General features: G+C 40.6%; 1 protein-coding gene across 2 annotated transcripts; it reads right to left on the reverse strand.

Annotated features, from left to right (window-relative positions):
- Positions 1-2951: 2951 nt before the first annotated feature.
- Positions 2952-21827, reverse strand: lpin1a (lipin 1a). Of its 2 annotated transcripts, none has more exons than XM_040125270.1 (23): positions 21769-21827; positions 18629-18829; positions 18061-18156; positions 14655-14751; positions 14309-14534; positions 12612-12686; positions 12241-12333; positions 11893-12004; positions 11190-11427; positions 10124-10240; positions 9922-10015; positions 9529-9728; positions 9145-9238; positions 8848-8917; positions 7205-7297; positions 6965-7029; positions 6706-6844; positions 5810-5958; positions 5526-5612; positions 5178-5330; positions 4694-4808; positions 4341-4444; positions 2952-4193 (listed from the first exon to the last, which is right to left on the reverse strand). In XM_040125270.1, the coding sequence occupies exons 2-23, from the start codon at positions 18818-18820 to the stop codon at positions 4022-4024; spliced, it is 2781 nt and encodes a 926-aa protein (XP_039981204.1). In that variant the 5' UTR covers positions 18821-18829; positions 21769-21827; the 3' UTR covers positions 2952-4021. The 2 variants fall into 2 exon arrangements, with proteins under 2 accessions (XP_039981204.1, XP_039981195.1); XM_040125261.1 differs by having other exon boundaries at positions 11893-12007.
- Between the last annotated feature and the right edge of the window lie 501 nt (positions 21828-22328).

The raw sequence follows: 22328 nt of genomic DNA on the forward strand, positions 1-22328 counted from the left end.
GAAATTAATTTGGCCACAAGCCTCTTTTACTGAATGAGAATAACAAAGAATCAACAACATGAGCGATTCTTGCTTTAAGAGTCCAAAATGGTTGACTCCTAAACGAAAACGTTCCTTCACTCCAGCAAAAACAAGGGGGAGGGGAGGAGGAAGCATGAGCTGTGCGTGTGCATGTGTGTGTGTGCGCGCGCCTTGCACAAGGGGTTACAAGGGGGCAGGGCTGAAATGGAGAAGTAGAAAGAATGTGACAAAGTAGTTTGAGAGCGAGATAGAGGAAAGGAAAGAGTGACTAGATTTCCTGTTTGTTTTGCCAAAACTGACGTTGGGTGCTGTGTTTCCTTATCCTTGAAAGAGAATTGAGATTAGATAAAACAAAAAGGGCAGCAGGGAAAGAAAAGGAGAGTGGCAAGGAACAGGATCAGGTGCAAGGGGAGACAGCAGAGGTAGAAGGAAAGGGGTTGGGCTTCATTTGAAAGATGGCTTTGCTTTCACATATGAAACAGCTGCTATTTTTTTTTTTTAATAAGACAAGAGAGATTAATATTTCCTTTATTCCATCATGTCAATCACATCCTTGTCTCCCCCTTCCCTTCCCTCCTTAAAGCAGGACTAAGAAGAACACCTGAACAGAAACTGATCCACGAATACAGCTAACAGTCTTCCAGTGGCAAAGGGTCGGTTGGTTTGGGAGAGTTAAATAAAACCATAAGATACAGTGATGAAGAAAGCATTATGAGGATGCTACTCCATGTTATTTTCTGTTCAGCTAAGGCTTTATGTCTGAGGTCAAAGGAAGAAAAGTAGAAAACGACAAAGAAACAAACATTGTGACGCCGGACTAACAAGAAGTAGAACACTAAGTAGCAACCAAAATTTGAGTTTATTGAAAAATGTGTCCATTGGACAGATTTATTCAAACCACTATTATTGTTAACAATAGCTTGCACTGCACACTGCTTGGTAGGCTGCTGCTTAGTGCCCAAAACATAACCTTCACACAGGACAGCAAAATGGATCATGTCAACACAGAGACAGACTGGATAACTAGTCAAGACCTTTAATAATGTAGATCTTTCACAGAAAGAATTAGGTGATAATCATCCAAAAGATGATTTACTCTAAAAATTTGGGAAGAGCATTGTGTTCATTTAGAGGAAGAATCATTCGTACTTTTGATTTCCATATTTCATATATAATATCTTATAATTAGGAGATCTTTAGACTGTAATTACAACAAACCGTCACATAATGGTGAGAAAAATATGGCAGACGGATCTAACGATGATCAAATGAAGTGACATCTACTTCACACAGATCAGAGATCAGCGCTTTTGGCCTGATAACGTACGACTTAACATGCCTGTGCATGTTTGACATACTAATAAAAATACTTTTAACTCAATGCCAGTTTTATCTCATAACTGTGGCAAAATTATCTGATAAGTACGAGATAGGGAAGCCGAATTATTTTATCTTTTTTTTTTCCCTTTTTTTGTTACGTATAATATACTTCCATACAAAGATCAGTGACAAGACAGTCATCAGTTATCCATGTAAATCTGCAGCTTAACATTACAACAACATGCATGTTTTCCTCTTACACAAATGAGACTGGTTTCCTCAAAGGCATATGAACATCATTCAGTTAAAGGTGAATTCCTGATTAGTTTTCCTTTGGGAAAAAGTTAATCACAGTACAGCATCAGAGATATCTATCCTATGTACAGACAGTATAACAGACTCAGTCACAATCAATAAGAGGTCTTGTTAACAGTGCTCTGGCTTTTTGTTTTCATTTTTTTTCAGTATAGGACACATTAATATCAGAGTACAAATATCCTTGTTAAATTCGAACTACAATCTGCTGAATTATTTTGTCATTTGCACTGACGTTGGATCAGGAAAGAAGCAATTCATTTGCTTTTGCTTTAGTGGTCACATGGAAGAATCTGCCACCTCTTAGTGCAACAGGGAGCAGCTGGTTTAATAAGAGAGAGTTTTATAGTAATGGAGTGCATTTGAATGAGCACCGGTAACAAATTATTTCAGACAGTATTTCAGCTCTGAAAACATTTTTAACAGAAAGTTAATGTTATTTTAAGAAAAAATTTATGTTATTCATTATTTACAGTGGTTTCCCCCATTTTAAGTTACACATGCGGTAAAAATACAAGACAGGCTTCCATCTCCCATAACTGCATTACAGTAAATGCTATTTGATCAATTGCTGAAAACATAAACATCTGATAAATGAAAGAAATATATACAAACAACAAAAAAATAGTTGTGTCTGTGAAGAGAAATCCTTACAGAATCAAAATATACTGCATTTAATTCTCCACTACAGGACAGATTAGTGCTGTACATAGAAGCATACTGATCTGTGCAGTGCCAGCATTACAAAACTAAAAATATATATGACCATGTCCTGTATGAGCTTATACAGTCATTGCATTGATGAGCATTCGTTATTAGAATAACACAAACTGTGAGGGATTTATGTGCTACATTCTAGCATATCACTGGACACATATAAAAACACACATAAAGATCACAGACTGAAGTTAATTGCATTGTCCTGCATTTATCTTGAGTATTGTTAATGAAAAATTGTTAGATAATGTGCTGAAGCCACATCTTTCACAGTAGCACGGTCAAAGGACCACACACGTTTAGCTGGACCTGCGAAGGAGTCTGGCACAGAGGATGACCAGATCAGCTATCTGTGCAATGTTTGCATGTTCTGGATGGTTTTTACTGTAAAGCAATGTGGCGTTTCTGCTGCAAAGCCTTGTGCTAGATCTGCTGTAGTTGAGGTCATGAAAAAAGACTACAGCCACATAGCTGTACCAGATACTACTTTTACCAGGAGTCTCTTCTGTGTGTGATGGATTAAAAAAAAAAAAAAAGGACAAACAATATAAACAATATAAAACATGAGTGATGCACCAAGAGGATAATTTGAGATTTGAAAAGCTGAAATATATATGTAATTTATATTTTAGTGTCAGTTGTGGAAGCTGGATGTGTAAGTAATCTGGATGGATTGCTTGTGTGGAATTTTTTGGAGTAGAGCAGGATTTCTGTTAGATAACGTCTTATTTAATTGACATGGATAAGTCCTTATGTTTCAGTGAACTTGACCCAACGCTTAGGGGCAGCTTATGACCGCTGATCACTGGAAGATGGGCAGATCTATTAATACTTTCGTTGTGTTTGATACCAGCCATACCATATTGGTGCATCCCCGACAAAAATTCCTTTTTACCCTTGCAAACCCTTGCAAGCATATGTTTTGTGTGGCAGCTTTCCTATCCACCAGTGTAAATACAAAGTGGTGCGGGATGAGGGAGAGAATGGTAACCAGTCCAAGGAATCTCCTACAGAGCTAAAAGACATGCAGCAAGGGATATTATACCTGTGTTGTGCAGTGTTGTGCATTGCGTATGGAATGCCTTCACAAGTTTTACAGATGTTTTTGTGTGTGTCGTGAGTCAGTGCACTTGTGTCTTTGAGCCTATGTTGAACCTTCCTCTGGCATTACCACCAGTTAGACTCACTCCCAAGCTGCTGTTGAAATTCGTTTGGGTTGTTCTCTCTTTTCTGACTTTCTTTTTCTGACACAGCAGTGTCACATCCTCTTTTTAGTTTTCGCCTTACACAGGACTTTCCAGGACTGCCGTTCTCACTTTTGAATGATGGCACAATTATTTGTTTATGTGGAATATTGAAAACTCCTTCATCTACTTTGAATCAGTAGTCGCATTTACTTATCTTAAGTAACATCTTTGAGACTTTGAAGGAGCCAAAGAGCTCAATTCATTTATAATGTATGTGTTTCCCACACAGTTCTTGGATAAGTCTTTGATTCTAAAATAATCAGCATCTTCACTCTTAATCCTGGCTGCCGGCTTCATGATGAATCACAAAACTGCTGAGCAAAGTGTCTTACGATGACTGACTGCCATGCAAAGGAAAGCTGGAATGCAGCGACCTTGAAGCTGGATTCAAGGGGGTTTCCTCAGCTTGTCTCAAGGGGCTGTGGGTCTTCATCTTCCTGGTTGGTGCCATCAGGAAGTTGTTTTCTCCAGTAGCTGCAATGGCCAAAAGTGTCCGAGCAGGGGAAGTCTGCTCCCTCATCTTGAACTAGGACTGGGAAGACATTGTCGACTATATCGCAGAGACGCCCATAGCTGAGAGGGAGACACACAGACATTTACAGATTTTAACTGCACAAAACAAGAATTCAGACATTCAAATATCTGTTTACATGTGTGCAGAGTCAGATTACATGGATGACAACAACGACAAAACAAAACAAAACAGAGGACAGAGCTTACGAGAAGATATTGGTTTTGGCATGCTCCTGTATCAGCTCCCCCTTGGGATTGACAGTGAAAATCCTGTTCAGAGGAACACCCACCTCCTTATAGGAATACACGTCCTGAAATCACAAATACACAAACAATCAGAATCGTATCCAAAAGCAAAAGTTATGAGGCCAAAATATAAACAGGTAATTAGATTTCCAATGTTACACAGACATAATCATTACTACCATCACATTAGCATTTAATTAATGCACAAAACTGATCTTGACTGATCAACAGGCAAAAAGGTTCTTTAATGCAGCAGTCCTCAATATCTCTTTGTGTGTGTGTGTGTATGTGTGTGTGTGTAGAAGTGGTCTTACCGTAGCTCTGTTGCCAAAAGCAGCGTAGAAAGGTTCGGTGTTTGGGTAGAAAAGTTGCTTGATGTCTGTAAGACACTCGATCTTAAACTTCTCTGGTTTCTTCTCAATCACCTCCCTACACAACACACACATTTGTAATGTTTTTTTTTTCTTTAGTTTGTGCACATTGCTTGTCTTTGTGCATTCAGTGGGAGTTTTGAAAGGGTACATTTAAGTGATGCGAATTTTATTTCAACCCCTAGTTGATCATGCAGTATATAAAGTGAAACGAAAACATGAAAATCACAGAATTGCAAATACAATTTATACTTTATTCGAAAGCGGAAAAAATGCCATGCCTTTCCTATCATTGTGTAAGTGCATATATAACACAAAAAGTAAAACTATTATCAGCTGCTGATATTTTCTGTTTTTATGGCTTCAGGGACTTGTGAAATCTGATTACTCCAATGTCACATTTTTATACACATGGTGTGTGTCTGACCTGTGCAAGGCAGAAAAAAGACTGCTGGGGCTGAGCAGCACCGGGCCCATTGGCAGCATGGTCCCCCTCTCATTGACCCAGTGCAGGTACCCTCGCGTCATATCAGCCATGCCGATGGCTCTCGCCGAGCAGTACATGAACTTATATCCATTCCTGTGACACAGAGAGAGCTTGTGCTTAGCTTGTGCACTGTGGTTTAAATGAAGAAATCATGAGAATGATGACCAGTCATCATAAACAATGAACTGAAGTGACTGTTGTGATATTTGTTTTATAAAAGCTGGTTCAGTCAGATTGCCTTATAACTGAACTCTGTACACGGTGTGCAGACTGTGAGGCAGCACTCACTGGCTGACTCTGTGGTAGAGTCGGGCGATACCCTGGTGCGTCCAGTCTTTACCCAGTGTTGGGAGGATGTGACCCAGGGTGTCGGACCTAGAGCGCCACACAAGAGAGGCAACATCACACGAACAGTACAAAGGTACTTCAGAGCTAATTTCACACAAATGGATGACCATCCCATTTACCACAAAGTGCATTTAACGCATAAGGGAAATGAAACCCCAAGTTTGTGTAAAGCCTGACATCTTCTGGTGAATAGCTGAAACTGAAACTAACTTGCTGTCGCTTACCTGGTGATGGTTCCATCTATATCAGAGATGACTATCTTGTCATCCCAGCTCCAAAGATAGATTGTGCCATGGCAGCGACAGGTGCCCTGGTACTGAGTGGTCACACTGAACACCACATCATTAGGACCCTCCTTGAGCTGCAGACTAGCCTGAAAACACACACACAAACACGCGCGCACACACACACGGGCGCCCACACGCACACACACAGTAGAAACAGAGGCAAGCGCACACACACACACACACACACACACACACACACACACACACACACAGATTGAAAAAAGGAAGATTACATTTTCTTGAAATTTTCCATTCAGTGTAAGCCTTGTTACATACTCCACATAAGGAATAACACAACAGCACTCAGGGTATTCCTCACACTCTAATGTAGCCAAATGTAGTCCAGAGTTTGTAACAAGATGTTAAAATCTGCCGCAGCCTCACACATTTCAAGGAAGGGCACTAAAAAAATCCATTGTCCTGGTTTACTGATAAAATGTGAAAATATCATCCTTCATTTAAAGGTAGAGAAAATGTATCTATCTATCTTTCATTCAATGTTTGTTTCTCGCAGGGATAGAGAATTTAACCTGTAAAGCCAGATGTTTCTGTTGTTGGGGACCATTTTTAAATATGCAGCTATGCAATGCACCTCTACTTTTCCCATGTAGAGATTTGTAGTCTGAGACTGGTCCGAAGTGAAGAAAACAATCCATATTTGTTATGTAAGCAGAGATATTATTATTTTGCCAGCATTCTTGCTTTATCACGGTGAATCATGCTTGCAATATGTAATATTAATATAAAGCTGCCATAAACTAACTTGTTTGAATGTTTTTATCTGCAGGAATTTCCCCATTAAGGTCAATAAAACCAGCTGTAGGAAAACATACCAGCTGCTCTGAGGTGAGACGTAGAGTCTTCTTATAGCAGACGCTGCCAGAACTCATGAGGGGCTCTGACTGGCAGGATCCTGACACCTGATTTGAGGAGCTGTGGTCCTCATCACTCGAGGATGACTCATCCTTCAATCTGAAAAATCGGAGACAATCAGTCTGGTATGAGGTGAAACTATTAAAAAGCTGATGAGAGTGGGAGTGTTTGTGAGAGAAGAGTCACAAAAAAAAAAAAAGGAAAATTGTCTGAAGTCACCTGTTCACTGAGGCCATAGTGAGTGAGCTCTCTCCTTGGTCTCCTCCTGCCTCTGTCACTGATTCCTGAAGTGCACATAGGTCAAAGGTGACAACTGAGTTAATCGACCAAAACATCATGTGTTGATGTTGAGAAACTGATATGGTTCCTTTTTCCCTCTCTGACACTCTTTACTGTGTAGTATACTGTCTAAGCTGAAGGCTAAGGACAATCTCACCAATAATGTGTCTGTTTACTTACTGATTTGGAGTCGCTGTTCCTGCTCCTCCATGAGAACCACCAGCGTCCTCCTTTCTTTGGCATCTTCTCCTTCATGATGTTTTCAACTGAGGCCTGGAGACAACCATGCACATACAACTCAAAACTGACAGAAAATTTAAAAAAAAACTCAAAACAAAGCAAAGCTGAAAACTCAGGTAAAACCACACACAAATGAGCGGAAAGCACAAAAAATTTACAATCTAATATGCAATGAAGTGTACAATATAACAAACAGCACATTTCAAACCACACTGAACTCCAACTAACTCGCAAAAAATAAAGGCAGTTACAGGTGAAAACACAAGGGCATGCAAGCAAAGAGCCAAAGATCTGAAGTGAAACCTGAAAGGAAAATATGTCTGAAAATTGTTACTGGATAGCAGTGGGAAAGATGCAACAAGACACACCACAAGAAGAAGGAGAGAGACATGCAAGACAAAGAGAGTCAGATAGACAGGTTGACAATGGTGGTAAATGATTTAAAAAAAAAGACAGACAAAGACATGCTCTGACCAACACTCAAAGCAAAGCCAGAAAACACCATACAGGCTGGGACGGGGTGGAGCCAAACAGACCAGGGAGGCAGTATGAGAAGAGACCGAAGGCAGAAAACACATAACTCAAGCACCAACACTTAGTACACACAAACATCGAATGAATGGTCGGCAAAAAGGAAAATATGTAAATAAAAGGGAAAAAAATAAGAAGGGGGGTAAAGACATGACATTATTAAAGTGTCAGGAGAACAGTTAGATTTAAAGCAATATTTCACTGTGGTACAAGGCTGGCAGCTTTGACGTGAGCTTCCCCATGTGTGCTCTTCAGCTGGCGTATCAGACTGGGGATCCCATCCATAACAGTGTTGTCAGCTTTGTTTGCTTAGGTTAAAGTAAAAAATCTAATATCATATATTCCATACAACAATAACTGAAATGGTTGAATATTGATTATGAGAGCCAGAAACAAATGTGAACACTTTGTATTTAGTAACCTTTGGTTGAATTTTCATGAAATAATGACAGGATGCTGACAGTGAAAACACTGAACCAAAGTGAAACATTAGGGTTAAAGAGAATTAGTGCGCAGGGGTGTGATGCAGGGGGTCGGGGAACACCAAAAGATACCAAACACCATCTAACAAATATAATGAAAATAATCTGATCAAATTAAAATAATTTTTTTTAAGATAATATTGTAAATCTGAATTTTTGATCCACTTATTCTATGCTGTTTTACCTTAGAGACAGGTATATAGTTGCCCCGAGTGATTACAGATTAAAGATTGTTAAAAAAAAAAAAACTGGGGCAAGAGACACTGTTTCAGACCAAAAACAAAATAAAAGTTAATAAAAATAATAAAAGTTAAGTTACAACATGAAAGTGCTGCTTACACAGTAATGCATCAGTAATAGTAATCCAATAATATAATATATAGTAATATAAAGCTGAGAGGTTCCATTCTGTCTAATGAGTACTTACTTATAATAGTTTATGTACATTTTGATGATAATAATGGCTACTTTAACTTAAATAAAGGTCTGAACACTTCTTCCACCACTGATTATAACATAAAACATATAGTCAGTTGGAAACAAATGAGACTCTATATTTGAGCGTCTTACCTGCGACAGAGGTTTCTGATAGACCTGCATAGCCAACATGACAGGAGCGGCTGTGTTCCAGTTGTAGTACCTACAACAGATGACAGAGGGAGCTATCGGCACTTCTTTACACCTAAGACTTTTCTCTGCAAGAAACAGCTGACATACTTGATTCTACAGCAGGGATTATGACAAAGTTGTGGAAGCTATTTAAAGGTCTTCAGACCTTTAAAACAACAAATATCAGATGGGTGAAATAGTTTCGGCGCTCAGACGAAATGTGTAACACACTGTGGTACTGAGTATAGTAGCACATACTTGTTTCCTATCTTGACCACCAGGTTAGGGTCATCGATAATAGAAGGGTTGTCAGAGAACTGCTGGTAAGAAACTGCCCTGTCCTGGAACTGCTCTGTGTCATGAAACACACACAGTACAGAGGTAAGAACACACACATTTTTTTTCCCTCGAGGTAAAAGATTTGTCAAGCATAAGAGGACATGAGACATTTTTCATAAAAAAAGAATTAACATCACTGTAACTTTATACTTTTCCTTCTATCTCTGGTCCTCTGGTTTGAGCGAATGAGATAAATCTGCCTTATATTTTTTCCAGTGTAACATGTGCCATTACTTGTAAGTGCTACATGTCCATTGTTTCAGTATCATCTGACAATGTCCCTTTGCTTATTCCTTAACTTACCCCTTGTGATCTCCCTGTTTTCAGTGAGTCCTCCACACAAAGAAATGGCGACATGAGGCAGGTCCCCTAACTGGTCAGACAAACTGTCCACGCCACTGTCCATCCCACTGCTGCCAACTGACTGGGGGGACTGATTAGCGCTCCGCACTCCCACCATCATCATCTCTGAGTCTCCTTTCATTGAGCTGCTGCCTCCGTCACTGAGGAGAGACAGAAATGCACAAACTCAGAAATTTAAATCTCCGAAAGTCACCTCTACTGAGCCCTGCCAAGGACCGCCATGATGATAACCGGAGGGTGAATTACACCACGTGAGAGCGCTATATAAAGTTGGTGTGTATATCTGGGCTGGAGTATGTTTTGTACTCATCATGTATATGTTCGTTATAGTACCTTTTAGGGAAGTAGAGAGCAGCTACTTCAGGCTCCAGCTCTGTAATGTCATCCAGGTATATGCCATCAGCACCCAGGTGCTGGCTTCTCTTCTCTAAAGGGGACAATTGTCGGTAGCAGAGATAAAAGATGATTTTGAGGCAAATGGATGCTTTCTGTTTGAGAAAATCCTTTGTTTTGTTTAGAGATAGAGTACCCATACCTTTCCTCTTGGATGGTGAGTCAGTTCTTCTGATGGGACTTCCTCTATTCCCGCCTTCGTCCAGATGATCAGCGAGAATCCGGGAAGACACTGAGCAAGCTGATAGACCCTCCATCTCTGCACATGAGGAAAAAGACGTAGCAGAGAATCAACTGATGCATGAAAGCAAACTCATGGGTCACCAAGATCTAGTGATAAAGATGGAAACCTTAGGATGTCCAGCTAGGATTCTGCTTTTCTCATTCAGTCTGTCCTGTTGATTTATGGTTTGTCCATAAATCAACAGGACAATTCATTTGCAAAACATGAATTTCCAAAAAAAATCACCACTGGAGGACACTAAAGGGCAAGTTCTGCAAGTCTCTCAAAGAGGGGTTTCATATGCCTGAGCTGTTGACAACTTCCGCTGTGGCTCAGAGGGCATAATAAACACTGCTAGACATCTGGCAATGTCTTAGCAAATATAGAGAATGCTCTACACATTAGAATTCAGTTCCATTCAGTTCAGTTTTATTGATATAGCTCCAAATCATAACGAAGGTGATCGCAGGGCACTTTTCATATAGAGCAGGTCTAGACCGTACTCTTTATAGTTCTATTTAAAGAGACCCAACATCCCCCCATGAGCAAGCAGTTGGTGACAGCCGCGAGGAAAAACTCCCTTTTAACAGGTAGAAACCTTGAAGAGAGCCCAGCTCACGGTGGGCGGGGGGCAGGAGGGAGGAAAGAGAACATAGCACAATACAGGTACCAAATAAAGATGTACAATAATAACGAGACTAATATTAAAACTAGTATTTCATTAATAGGGATAATAATAATAATAATCATAGTAATTGAAGCAGTGGGTGTTGAGCAGTTACAGGTGTAAAAACAAGGGCATGCAAGCAAAGAGCCAAGGACCAGTCACAGATCCTGACTCTGCAGCACCAGAGGCAGACAGACCTGCAGAAAGCGACAGGAGGAGAGAGGAGAGAGATGAAAAAGCACAAAACTACGGGAGAGAGAAGACGTCGAGTTAGTAACGAGCATTGATGGGAAGCAAAACTATCCTCCATATTACTACCTTGATCTCTTCCAGTCCTGTCCCCAGTCTTAGCAGTTAATACATCTCTGGCTCTGTGTTTGCTTTCTTCAGTGTCCTTGTCCTCATCATGAGCAGTGCTCTCCCCTGGCTGGGGGGTGTAGAGAGTGAGGGGGGTGGGTCCAGTTTCACTGATGGCTCTGAAGTGAGTGCTGGTGGACACTGGGATGGAGACTGCTGTGGCAAGGTCCTGCTTCATGTGGGAAGTCAGGAAGGACGGCTGTTTGACAGAGACAGAGATCAAACTTTTCACACAATATTTGTTTTTTTTTTTATACTCAAGTTATGTCAGGCTTTCCCCTCTTCACTTAACTTATCTCCATATATTTCTAGATTCATCTGTGTCTTACCATGTAAACTCTATCTCACTTTCCCTCACTCTTTCCTTCCTTCACTCCCTCCTTCCCTCAAACATTTGTATTTTTTTTTTTTTTTATTGATTTGAAGACATCATTTATTCATATTTAAGTATTAAGAATTTTCTTCTGTGATAACATCAAATGAAAAATTTGCAGGAAATTTTAAGGAGTAGTCTGACATTTTGGGAAATGTGCTTACTGGCTTTCTTTACATGAAAAGGTAGATACCACTCTCGTGTCTGTACGTCAAATATGTAGCCTTAGCCCTCAGCCAATTAGCATAGCTTAGCATAAAGACTGGAAAAAATAGGGGTGTGTGTGGATACCTGGGCAGCCTGTGGCAGCTCCCCCCAGGTCCATAGCATTTCAGGGTTGTCTTTATTCTGACTGGTTAGCTCTGAGTCGCTCTTTGGTGTTGATGACCGTGAATCATCGTGGCTGCTGGGAGAGAGATGGTCAGACACTTGATTAGATCAGCTTGTACTCCATAGTGTAACAGATAACTTTATCATGGATAATATACTTCAGAATACTAGAATAACACAAAGCAGAAATCCTAATATTCCTAAATCCCATTTTTAGTTTTCAACCAATTGTATCTGTTTCCTGCAAACGGTGTGCTTTTCCCTCATTATTTCATTGCCTTCAGACAGGGTAAAAGTGAAGGTCGATACCTAACAAGGGTAGAGAAGTGAGAGATCTGCTGAGGACAAGAGATGGATAGACCACAGGGTGGAGGGATGGAGAGTGTCTCCTTATTCACATGACTACAGAAAGATAAAAAGATGCAGAAAGACAGGCAAAAACAGAAAAAGGTGACATGGAGAGGGAAAGAGAGAGTGAGAGACAGAGAGTCTTAATTATTACGTATTTATATTGAGGACAGAAAATGTACTAAAAATGCATAGTACAATATGAATTGCATAAATAAGAAATTAACAGAGTTAAAGGGCAGTTCACTAGACAGTTAAAAATACCAGGATTATTTTACCACCAAGTATGTGTCTGTGCTCTGTGAGTGTGTGTTTTGTGCTGAAAACAATACCTCTGTGAACGGTTCCAGTCGGTGCTGGGGTATGTGTGGGTGACGGCTGTAGACCCCTGATCCCCGTACATAAGTCTGATCGGAAACACACACATGCAGGGAGATGTCAGTCATATACACACACACACACACACACACACACACACACACACACACACACACACACACACACACACTGTTTCTAAACTTGTGCACACACTGTACTATATAAATACAGGGTGTCTCTGCAAGTCCAAATAAAGTAAAACATTGTTTGGTTATGCTCATAAAATGCCCTGAAACAACATTAATAGCCTGTGTACAGTATATCATCCATCGGACATTTGCAGCCTGCAACCACAAGTCAAAAACCAGCATAGAAGGTTTTCTCATCAGGTACAGTATGAAGCATAACACGAAGAAGACACACATTCTTGCATGTCTTTAAGGGTCACAGAAATGTTCCTGTCCCGCCATGTGGAAAGCCTCTGAAAAAACCTTGGAAGCCCTGCAGTAATGACGGCACTGCGAGCCATTATTTCAAAGAGACCGAGCACACTGTGGGAACAGGACAAATCCCTGGAGCACGTCCAACAAGCAGAGCTGGCTTTCACAGGGCTTTGCACAGATAAAAAGGCAAACATGCACACACACGCAGACTCACGCATGAAATCTCCGCTCCTTAAGTTGTTTTTTAAGCACGTGATTTGATCCGCTGAAACGATTTGACTGAACTGAGACAGAAGCAACGTAAAACTAATGTCAGACTGGTTTAGAGGCCCTGAAAACATGTTTTCTCAATCAGCTTCTTACTCTGACTAATTGTTTCCTTCACAAATGCAGCTCTTCTCACTGGTTTGATTTTTACTTTTCAGTCATGAATATTTAATGACACAGAGAAATAAGATTCAAAACTTTAAGTGACACAGATGGTGGGCTGGCATTTTGATTTTTATAAAATCATTAGCTGACCTCGACAAATGTAACTCTTACCTCTTAATTATAATTAAAGCAAAAATCCAAACAAGAGATACTGATATTTGGTTATAAATGTAAGTATCGGACCTGATGCTGGCAATAAATGATTTTGATGGGATCCCCAAAATCTTTACAACTCATCCTACAGGCTCATGAATGTTTGTATAAAAGAGTGGAAATTTCAGTCTGGATCACACTGGTCGGCTTTGCCATCCACAGAGCCACAAAGCTAGCACAGCTAAAAATGGACATTTTAAAATGTGAGCATTAACAGAATGTCCTCAGTTTACAGGGCTTTTTTTTGTATTCTTGTTCGAATGCGCAGGCCCTTTTTGAAACAGCTAGAACAACCAATTACACGCTCGTTCATGCATGAAAAACATACAAACACAGTCTCTCTACATAACACAATTAGGGCAGTTATTGGCAGTGGTGCATCGGCTTCACAAACAACATCGTGACCGCTGATGAAGGTTGTTTACCACAGCAATGGAACAGACTGACTGGCATTTAATAACCTTTTCCTCTCTCTATCTCTCTCTGAAAAACACACACACACACAAACACAATAACAAACTGACATGCAGAAAAAGGCCCCTCAAACTCCAACAGATAGGGACGAAACCTATAATATTTTGGCTCAGATATACTGGAAATACTAACGGATTTTTGCATTTTCTGCCATCCCTGAAAGCCTCAAACACACAGAATCACACACTTTCTCATGTACACACACACACCTGCTGTCGTCGCCCTCTCTCTCCTCATCCGAGCTCAGGTCAATAGTAAACATGTCCTCATCCTCTGAGAACTCTTCCCCACTCTCCTCTCTCCTCCCTCCTCCTCCCCCTCCGCCTCCCTCTGGCCGTGCCTTCCTCCTCCTCTTCCTCCTCTTCTTGTTTATCCCTCCATCACTTTGGTGGGGTCCCAGGCTCTGGACAGGAAGTGAGATGCAGGGGATGCCGTCTATGTGATGCGAGACAGTAGCATGAAAACGGTTAAAACAAAAAAAACAAAAACAAAGAGACGCATGCACATTTTCAGAAATTCCAAAATTTCTTTTTAAAATTTTTTATCAGGGCCTACCATGGTGACGAGAACTGCCCCTACCCAGCTGGGACTCCATTAACTCCTCCCCCGTTGACATGATGGGTGATGTTGCCAGGTGTGACGGAACTACTTCCTGTCAACAGACGAACATGACATTGTGTCATATGAGGTCGCCATGATCAAAAATCATGGTTAACTTCTTATTCAATGAACAATATTTAATGTAAAATATTAAAAGTAATTATATTTTAAAGAGTAATCCAAAGTGGTGGCACGATCAACCGACAGATATTGCCATGCCGATAGCATGGCTAAAAAGGATCATATGTGTCTGTTATACCACAAAAACAGAGTGTTGCGGAGTAGAAACTTTTACTGACTCATGAGACAGAAATGCTTTTTTTTCACTTGGGTCTAAATAATCTGGTGGTAATTTGGGTCTGAGCTCAGATTAACAAAATCACACTGATTTGCTAATCAGAGTCCCACTCCAGTGACTATACCAGAAAGAGAAAGGCAGACAAACAGAGAGACGAAGTATGTCAGATAAAGAGATGATCCGATCAGTGCAGACTGACACATGCTTCGCTGTGCACGTGCCATAACACGGTCCAACACAGCCCTGTTCATTTGATGGGAGAGGAAAAGGGGACAGTGCTCAGAATACACACGATGCCAGGTCACAGCTCAGCTGCTCTGAGCTCCAGCCTTATTGGAAACATCCATGCCAAAATCGCTTTTAATTCATTTGAATGTTTCTGGGTGCCTCAGTCTCAATTCATTAACATAACGGATTCTCTCAAAGCTACAAATGCCATTTCTGCGCATAGGACATTCTGTACACTGAATCAAAGAAATACTGTGACATCTGTGAATTCTGTGTTTAGAGGGACTATCTTTGCCCATGCAGCAGACCCACAATACAAAATTTGTTTATATACTGCAAAAACTAGACACTAAGATATCATACCTGAGACTACTTCAGCTACTGAACAAAAATATTTCACACAGAATGTTCAATCCCCACGATTGGTCACACAGTGAAATTAAAGTTTATTATATATTAATGAGATAAACATGAAAACAATTACACTTATTTTTATGTTTCCACCTGTAAGACACATCAACCTAATCGCATCAAGACAAATTAAACCACGTATTTAGTTCCTTTTTTTTTTCACAGGTATTCGGAGAGTCACGATGTTCTAGCCTGAAGATTAATTTCTGCTGAAACAGTTGGTTAATGTTTCACGTGCAGGATCTATTTTGCCAATACACAAGCCCCAACAGATCCTTACATTTAACTTTACAGCCTGAGGAACAAAGAGAGAGAGAGAGTAAAAGGGGGTTGTGTCGGAAGGGCACAAAAGACTGGGCTCTATGCCAGAAAGTTCCCTAGAAATGTTGTTGATCTTTTTAGACTGAGATTAGTGAGGTGATAACATAGACTGTCGATGAAACAAAAACAATCATGGAAGATGAATATTATGTGTGCTGGTGTTTTTTCCAGTAGTTTTGTGTCCTGTTTGTCCAGCTCCTCTCTCACTGTATCTGTATGTCTGTCTGACGTCTGTCTTCCTGTCTGTGTGGACTGTACACAGATCAGTGACAGCCAGTTTCTGAGAGCAGTCTGTGTGCAGCCGACTGTAGAGAAGGTGAATTTGGCAGAGCTATAAATAGCCTATAAATAGTTGGTTTTCCACTCTGTGGAGGGAGAGGAGAGGATTTGACACAAGGCCAAAACAGTATAACAGACAACGTCGAACAGAATTTAATAATTCTCAGTGTTTGTTTGACTTCACGGTGTCTGAGGCATTAAAATTAAAAGCCTTTATTTTTCCATTCATTAAGGACTGAGGCATCACAATAGTCTTGCGGGACCCACTCTAAAGAGAAACTATGGCACCCATTGACTGTTGGAGAAGGGCTCCTAATCTTTGTCAGAGACAATAAGTAATAAAAACCAAATTAAACCATTGCAATCCCTGAGATTAGGAATTCAATCTTTTCGGATTATGACATATTCCTCTTAATTCATGACATTCATCATTTATCCTTGTTTCCTTTATAAGAGTGCTTTTCACCTTACAGAATCTGTCTTTTCAACGAAAGGGAATGTTCCCATTTGAGATTATTTTCTGCTACAGTATATTTGCATTTGTGCTGCACATGCTGTTCTATCATGTTTGGTTGCTGTTGGTTTATTTCCAGGAAACTAAAGTCATGCTGGACAACAGGATGCCACAAAGGGACAGAAGCTCTTGTTCCTTGTTGTTGTTCATCTTATATTTCAGATGCTAATGTCTTTATCTGCTTTTGTACAAACAGAGTCTCAGATGATCAGATTGTCTTATGTTTCTGTTTCCTTTCAAAATAGACAGATGTCATTTTTCTTTTTTAACTGCAATTACATATGCACATCTTTGTTTCTTTGTTTTTCTTTTGCTTTGCTGTCTCTTCCATCCATACACTTCCTCCCCGGTCCTTCTACTTAGTACTTTCCTTGTTATCGTTTGCTTGTCTCACTGCACTACATTGCTTGAAGCTGAATGGAGTTGATGCTCTAAGCCGTCACCATGGGTAAGGCTGGTTTACTAAGGACCTTCTTTACACTGACAACTGCAAGGTGGCTCTAGAAAAAAACACATGGTCGTGCAGATGCTTCTGGCTCTGTAGTTTCCACAGTGCATTTTAATGCCAACAGGTACTGCATCACATTAGCCAGTTAAATACAGGCAAGCACACATACCAAGTAGAATACGTTTTAGCGAGCACCGTGCAGCATCTTGATGAAATAAAATATTAGTGCTGCCATGACAATCTTTCCGAGGTTGTAAAATCCAGCCTCAAAGTGGTATAAACACCTGGTTCATATTGGCACCTTTGTATATGAAAACTACATTATTTAGGCCAAGTTTCAGTTTGGAGTTTCCAAAGTGTGCCCTGAAGTCGACAACAGAACATTTATGCTGCACCCTCTGCCTGAATCCCACTGCAATTAGACATAAAATTAAAAAGGTTGGTCAGTCCTAAACTAAATCATTACTACAAAACGGGGTACCTTCTCTTCTGGCTGCTGATATTTTAGGGTATTTTTTGATGTGTTAGTTTCATTACGTTACATTAAGTTTTACACAGCTGTTGGGTGGTTTTAAGGTGCAATTTAAGTTATTTTTTTCATGAAATCTTTTACGTAATTTTATTAGAAATGTTTTTTAATCATGGTTCAAGGGTTGCGCTTCAGTGTAATTCTGATTTTGTGGCATATTTTGTGTTATCTGTCCTATGTTGTTTATCTGTAACTCAGTGTTACTGCTGCCTATCTGGGCCAGGAGCCTCTTGAAAAGGAGATTTCCAATCTCATTGAAGCTTTCCTGGTTAATTGTTAAATAAAATTTAAAAAATGAAATAATTCACGTTTGCACTGTCAATCATTACTCACCAGCCTGTTCTCCATCTCTTTGACAAAGAAGGCCTCTCCATTGTCTCCCAGCTTCATCTGCAAACTCACCGGCTCTCCATTGATCTCTATGTCCACCTGCAGGACAGAGTAAAGAGACCTTTCACATGTTTTAAACCTCATTAGCATGTGTTACACAGCCTCCACTCTGAGATTTTATGTTGACATATAATGTGTGTAATACACAGTGTTTGAGATATTCTGTACTATCATTCCTTTTTAATGTACCGTAATGCAGTACTGTTTGATTTTCAACATATTTGACCTGCCGGATATGTTACTGTGTTACACATACAATTTCATCAGAATTTTGCTGCAATGTGTGAATATGTCATCTAAAGTAACAATCATTTTGAATGCGGGGCTTTTACTTGTATAAGGGTGTTTTACACTTTTGTATTGCTACTTTTACGTAAGTTAAAGACCTGCACTACTTCTTCCACCACTGATTAAAACCCTCAAATTACCTGTACACACAAATACACTGTACACACAGATGAAAACCAAGAAAGGGAGGCAAAGTGTGAGGGAGGTAGAACTCTAATCTCACCACTTTCTCACCGGACCGCAGAACACCCATCTTCCCGAAGCGGACGTGGAAGGGGGAGCACTGCAGGGAACCATCAGGCTGCCGGACCACGATGACATCTATACATCCAGACAGTGTTGCAGGGTTGAGTCCTCTGTACAGCTCCTTGACCTGCACAAACACTTGGCCCGCCAACTGACCCACATAATTCATGGTCTGTAACTGGAGACAGACGGGGAGAAAGAGAAGGAAGGTGAACGTTCCTGTTGATTTCTTCTACTTATTCTTTTCTTCTGTCCGTTAAATAATGTTTCACTTACATTTCTGGCCCTTAACATATGTAGAGTATTGGCCATCGATACACTGCTGACAAGGCACCTTGTCATCCTGCCACATTAAAATACATTATTGATCCATTGAGTCCAATTACTGCCCACACACACCAGCCATTTGTGCAATCTCAGATTGTAGGGGGGTTACAGAAACTATGCACAATGACAGTTTCTCCTCATTCTTTTCTCTGTTCTTGTGGTGTTGCTGGGTGTGGGATATGTTTGTGTGATTGGTGTGTGGGTGCATGGATATAAAAAACACTCTGCTTTTCCTGAAAAAAATAAAATATCTTTTGGGGTTTTTTCTCTGTTGAAAACAAAGAAAATGATGGAAACACAAAAGTGCGTTTTCCTCTCTGCAATTCAAAATACACCTTAACAGAGATGAGATTAATCATGTGGCGCCATGCCAGTCTTTCTGATCCACGGCCTCTAATGCTCTCTGTTTAGAATACCAAACATGTCCCTGGAGAGAGAGACAGACAGGGGATAGCATTCACTGGGCTGCGAGATGGGTGGTTGTTGATTCGGTGGGGGGGGGGCCTTCAGACTTGAAAAGTACTGTTATGCTTTCATACAAATACAGAAGCATAAAAAGACTGAGACTGTGAGCTCTGTGTCTGGGACGGGCTTATGTTGTATTGTTTGCTAAACTACGTAATACACCAGCTAATGGCCCTACGGCTATGATGCCTTTTTCATAGGAGTAACCACAGGTAGGACATCAGTGAGAGGACATGGTAGACAAATATTTTTTTTTATGGAGAACATTGCAAAAAAGTCTAAAGCCACTTTTTGTCTATTGTGCAATGCAAGAGATTCAATCATGTGCCTAATCTCGCCAAGCCTAAGTAAGTATTTACTCAACAAACCAGTGCCAGCAGTGTTTCTCTAGCTTCAACCAAGGGTTGGAAAAATTTCTAATTTGGCCAATCAGAATTTTCTAAATGATTTGGACTGAAACCTAGTCAGAGGATGGGAAAACAAGACACAAGAAGAAAGAAAGAAAGAAGGCAAGAAAGGCAATAATAGAATTCAGAAAGAGGGGAGAAGAAGACAAAGGTAAGGGGAGAAGGAAAAAGGGAGAAGTAAGACACAAACACCAGCACACATGCAAACACACACAAAATATGTGATATCACTGTCTTGTTTATATAACAGTGACCCTTGAAATCTCCACCTGTCACCTGCTTGTGCTAACTCATATAGTGTCATCCTTTATCCCCTCTATCTCTGTCTCACACACACACACACACACACACACACACACACACACACACACACACACACACACACACACACACACACACACACACACATCATTGCAGCGTGCCTCCGGACAGATGGCCTAACATTTTGGCAGACCATGTCAGAACACTTTAATAACTAGGATGATTTGTTAACATGCTTCAGTTACTGTGAATCATGGACTGGTTCTGTTCTGCTCAAATTACCCAGTACATATATATATATATATATATATATATATATACATATATATGTACTGTATGTACACACAGGAGCTGCATGAGACACTCATCACAGGCTTGTCCTGACCAGCCTGCTGTAACATCACAACACACAACACTGTTAGTAAACCAATGATTACACTCTGTCCAGACTTAGCCTCATGGTACCTCTATTTAAATCACATCATATTACAACTGGGTGTATTTATACAAAAATATCACATGTACATAATGTGTACAGAAACTTAATTAAAAACAAAAGCGATGCCTCTTGGCCTCTTGGTGTGACATATTACTCAAGAGCTGGGAGTGGGATTGTTTGACAATGATTACACAATTATTTTACCCCTTCGTCTCAGTCTCCTTCCCTTATCCGTTTACTTTCTCTGTCTCGGACAAACACATACTACATGCACATGCAGTCATTCTTGGGCATGCCACAGACCTGATATCACTGTCAACATAGGCCTCGTGCCTACAGGTCATTTCATTTACTCTCTCTCTCTCTCTCTCACACACACTACCAAAGCATTGCCCACTCTTCCAGGACATCTTTGTTGAACATCCAATCACAACCCTCCCCCATTATGCAACAGCCAATCTAGACAACTCATAAGGTCATATTCAGTATCATCCACTTGCTGCATTCTTTCACTAAACAAACAACAAAACATTTACAGGAACCTTCTCTAAAGAGCTGCTGTCATTTCTGAGGCAGGTGAGCCGCAACACTGAGTCAGAGCTACATTCATAGTGTCTGACATAAAATCCCCACTTATTAAAAGTTAGTCAATATATAACTTCAGTTTCAATCTCCCTATGCTAAAGGCAGTGAGACCAGCAAATATAAACCGAGAGGCTGAGGGATTTGCAGGCAGATGAGGATGTATTAAGGATTACCCAATTAAATCAATTTAATGTGACTGCAGCAGCAGTCTGACACACTAGTATTACTGACTGTCATAACTAAATGGCGATGAAGACATTCATCCATTGCTTTTTGATAGGGTTTACAATTTGGTATATGTTTTTATTCACATATGACCTTGTCCTCTAAAACGACGTATGTTGAACCTGAAAACGAGCACAAAAGCAGATACGCTGCATCATCACGGGGCTGGGCAACCGATCGTAGTATCATGTGTGGCCTGCGAGGCGACATGTAAACATCTGCGCACGGGGTGAGGCTCCGCAGTCTGCACCGGAGCTCTGCGCTCATTCAAACGTTACAATACGCAACGCGAACAGCAGTCAGCACAGAGGCCTGAGTTAATATGGAGCAGACAGGCTTTAAGAGTATTTAAATCTCTCAGTGTGTCCTGACAGCAGGTTGTGGCCGTAATTACTGTTTTTTACTTACATTATTTATTGACGTCGCTTCTCGCTCGGGGATCTTTCCGCCATTCAAAAAAAAATAAAATAAAAAAAAAACGAATCAGCAAACGTCCTCTGCGGTTCTCCGTCCCGTTACTTGTCAGTCCTCAAATCACACACCTTCGCTCTCAGACAGCCTGCTCGGGCTCTCGCTGACATCTGATCTCCGCTATTTAAACCGCAGTCAAACTATTCCTCCCACCGCCGTCGGACTGCAAACACGAGCGCGACCCGGTTGGCTGAGCCCGCGCTGACGTCACACCCCCCTTAAAAATCATCTATATTGTGATTGTATCTCGGTGGTTTAATCCCATGTCCGTATTTACTGCCCACACGTCTGTCTTCTTAATTGAACCCGTGATACTGTCTAATAAGTTGCTCTTTATAAAGGATTTATGTTTGGCTCACTTTTTAAATCACTCATAAGCACTTAGGAAGACCTCCTTTTGGGTCGCCCTGTTGTGACTAGTGTTTATCCTCTTCCGCCATGACTGGTGCTTTGGCATTTATTTAACAGACAGACTCCTCAATCGGCCGCTTGACCTC

The sequence above is a fragment of the Xiphias gladius genome, chromosome 1 (genome assembly GCF_016859285.1).
Source record: "Xiphias gladius isolate SHS-SW01 ecotype Sanya breed wild chromosome 1, ASM1685928v1, whole genome shotgun sequence".
In the NCBI taxonomy this organism is placed as follows: Eukaryota; Metazoa; Chordata; class Actinopteri; order Istiophoriformes; family Xiphiidae; genus Xiphias; species Xiphias gladius.

Coding starts and splice junctions, on each gene's coding strand:
- lpin1a (XM_040125261.1), bottom strand. CDS start 18,820: ATGAATTATGTGGGTCAGTTGGCGGGCCAAGTGTTTGTGCAGGTCAAG. Junction 14,535..14,654: donor GGGCAGTTCTCGTCACCATG/GTAGGCCCTGAT, acceptor CGCATCACATAG/ACGGCATCCCCTGCATCTCA. Junction 12,008..12,240: donor CACTTCTCTACCCTTGTTAG/GTATCGACCTTC, acceptor TCTCTCTCCCAG/CAGCCACGATGATTCACGGT.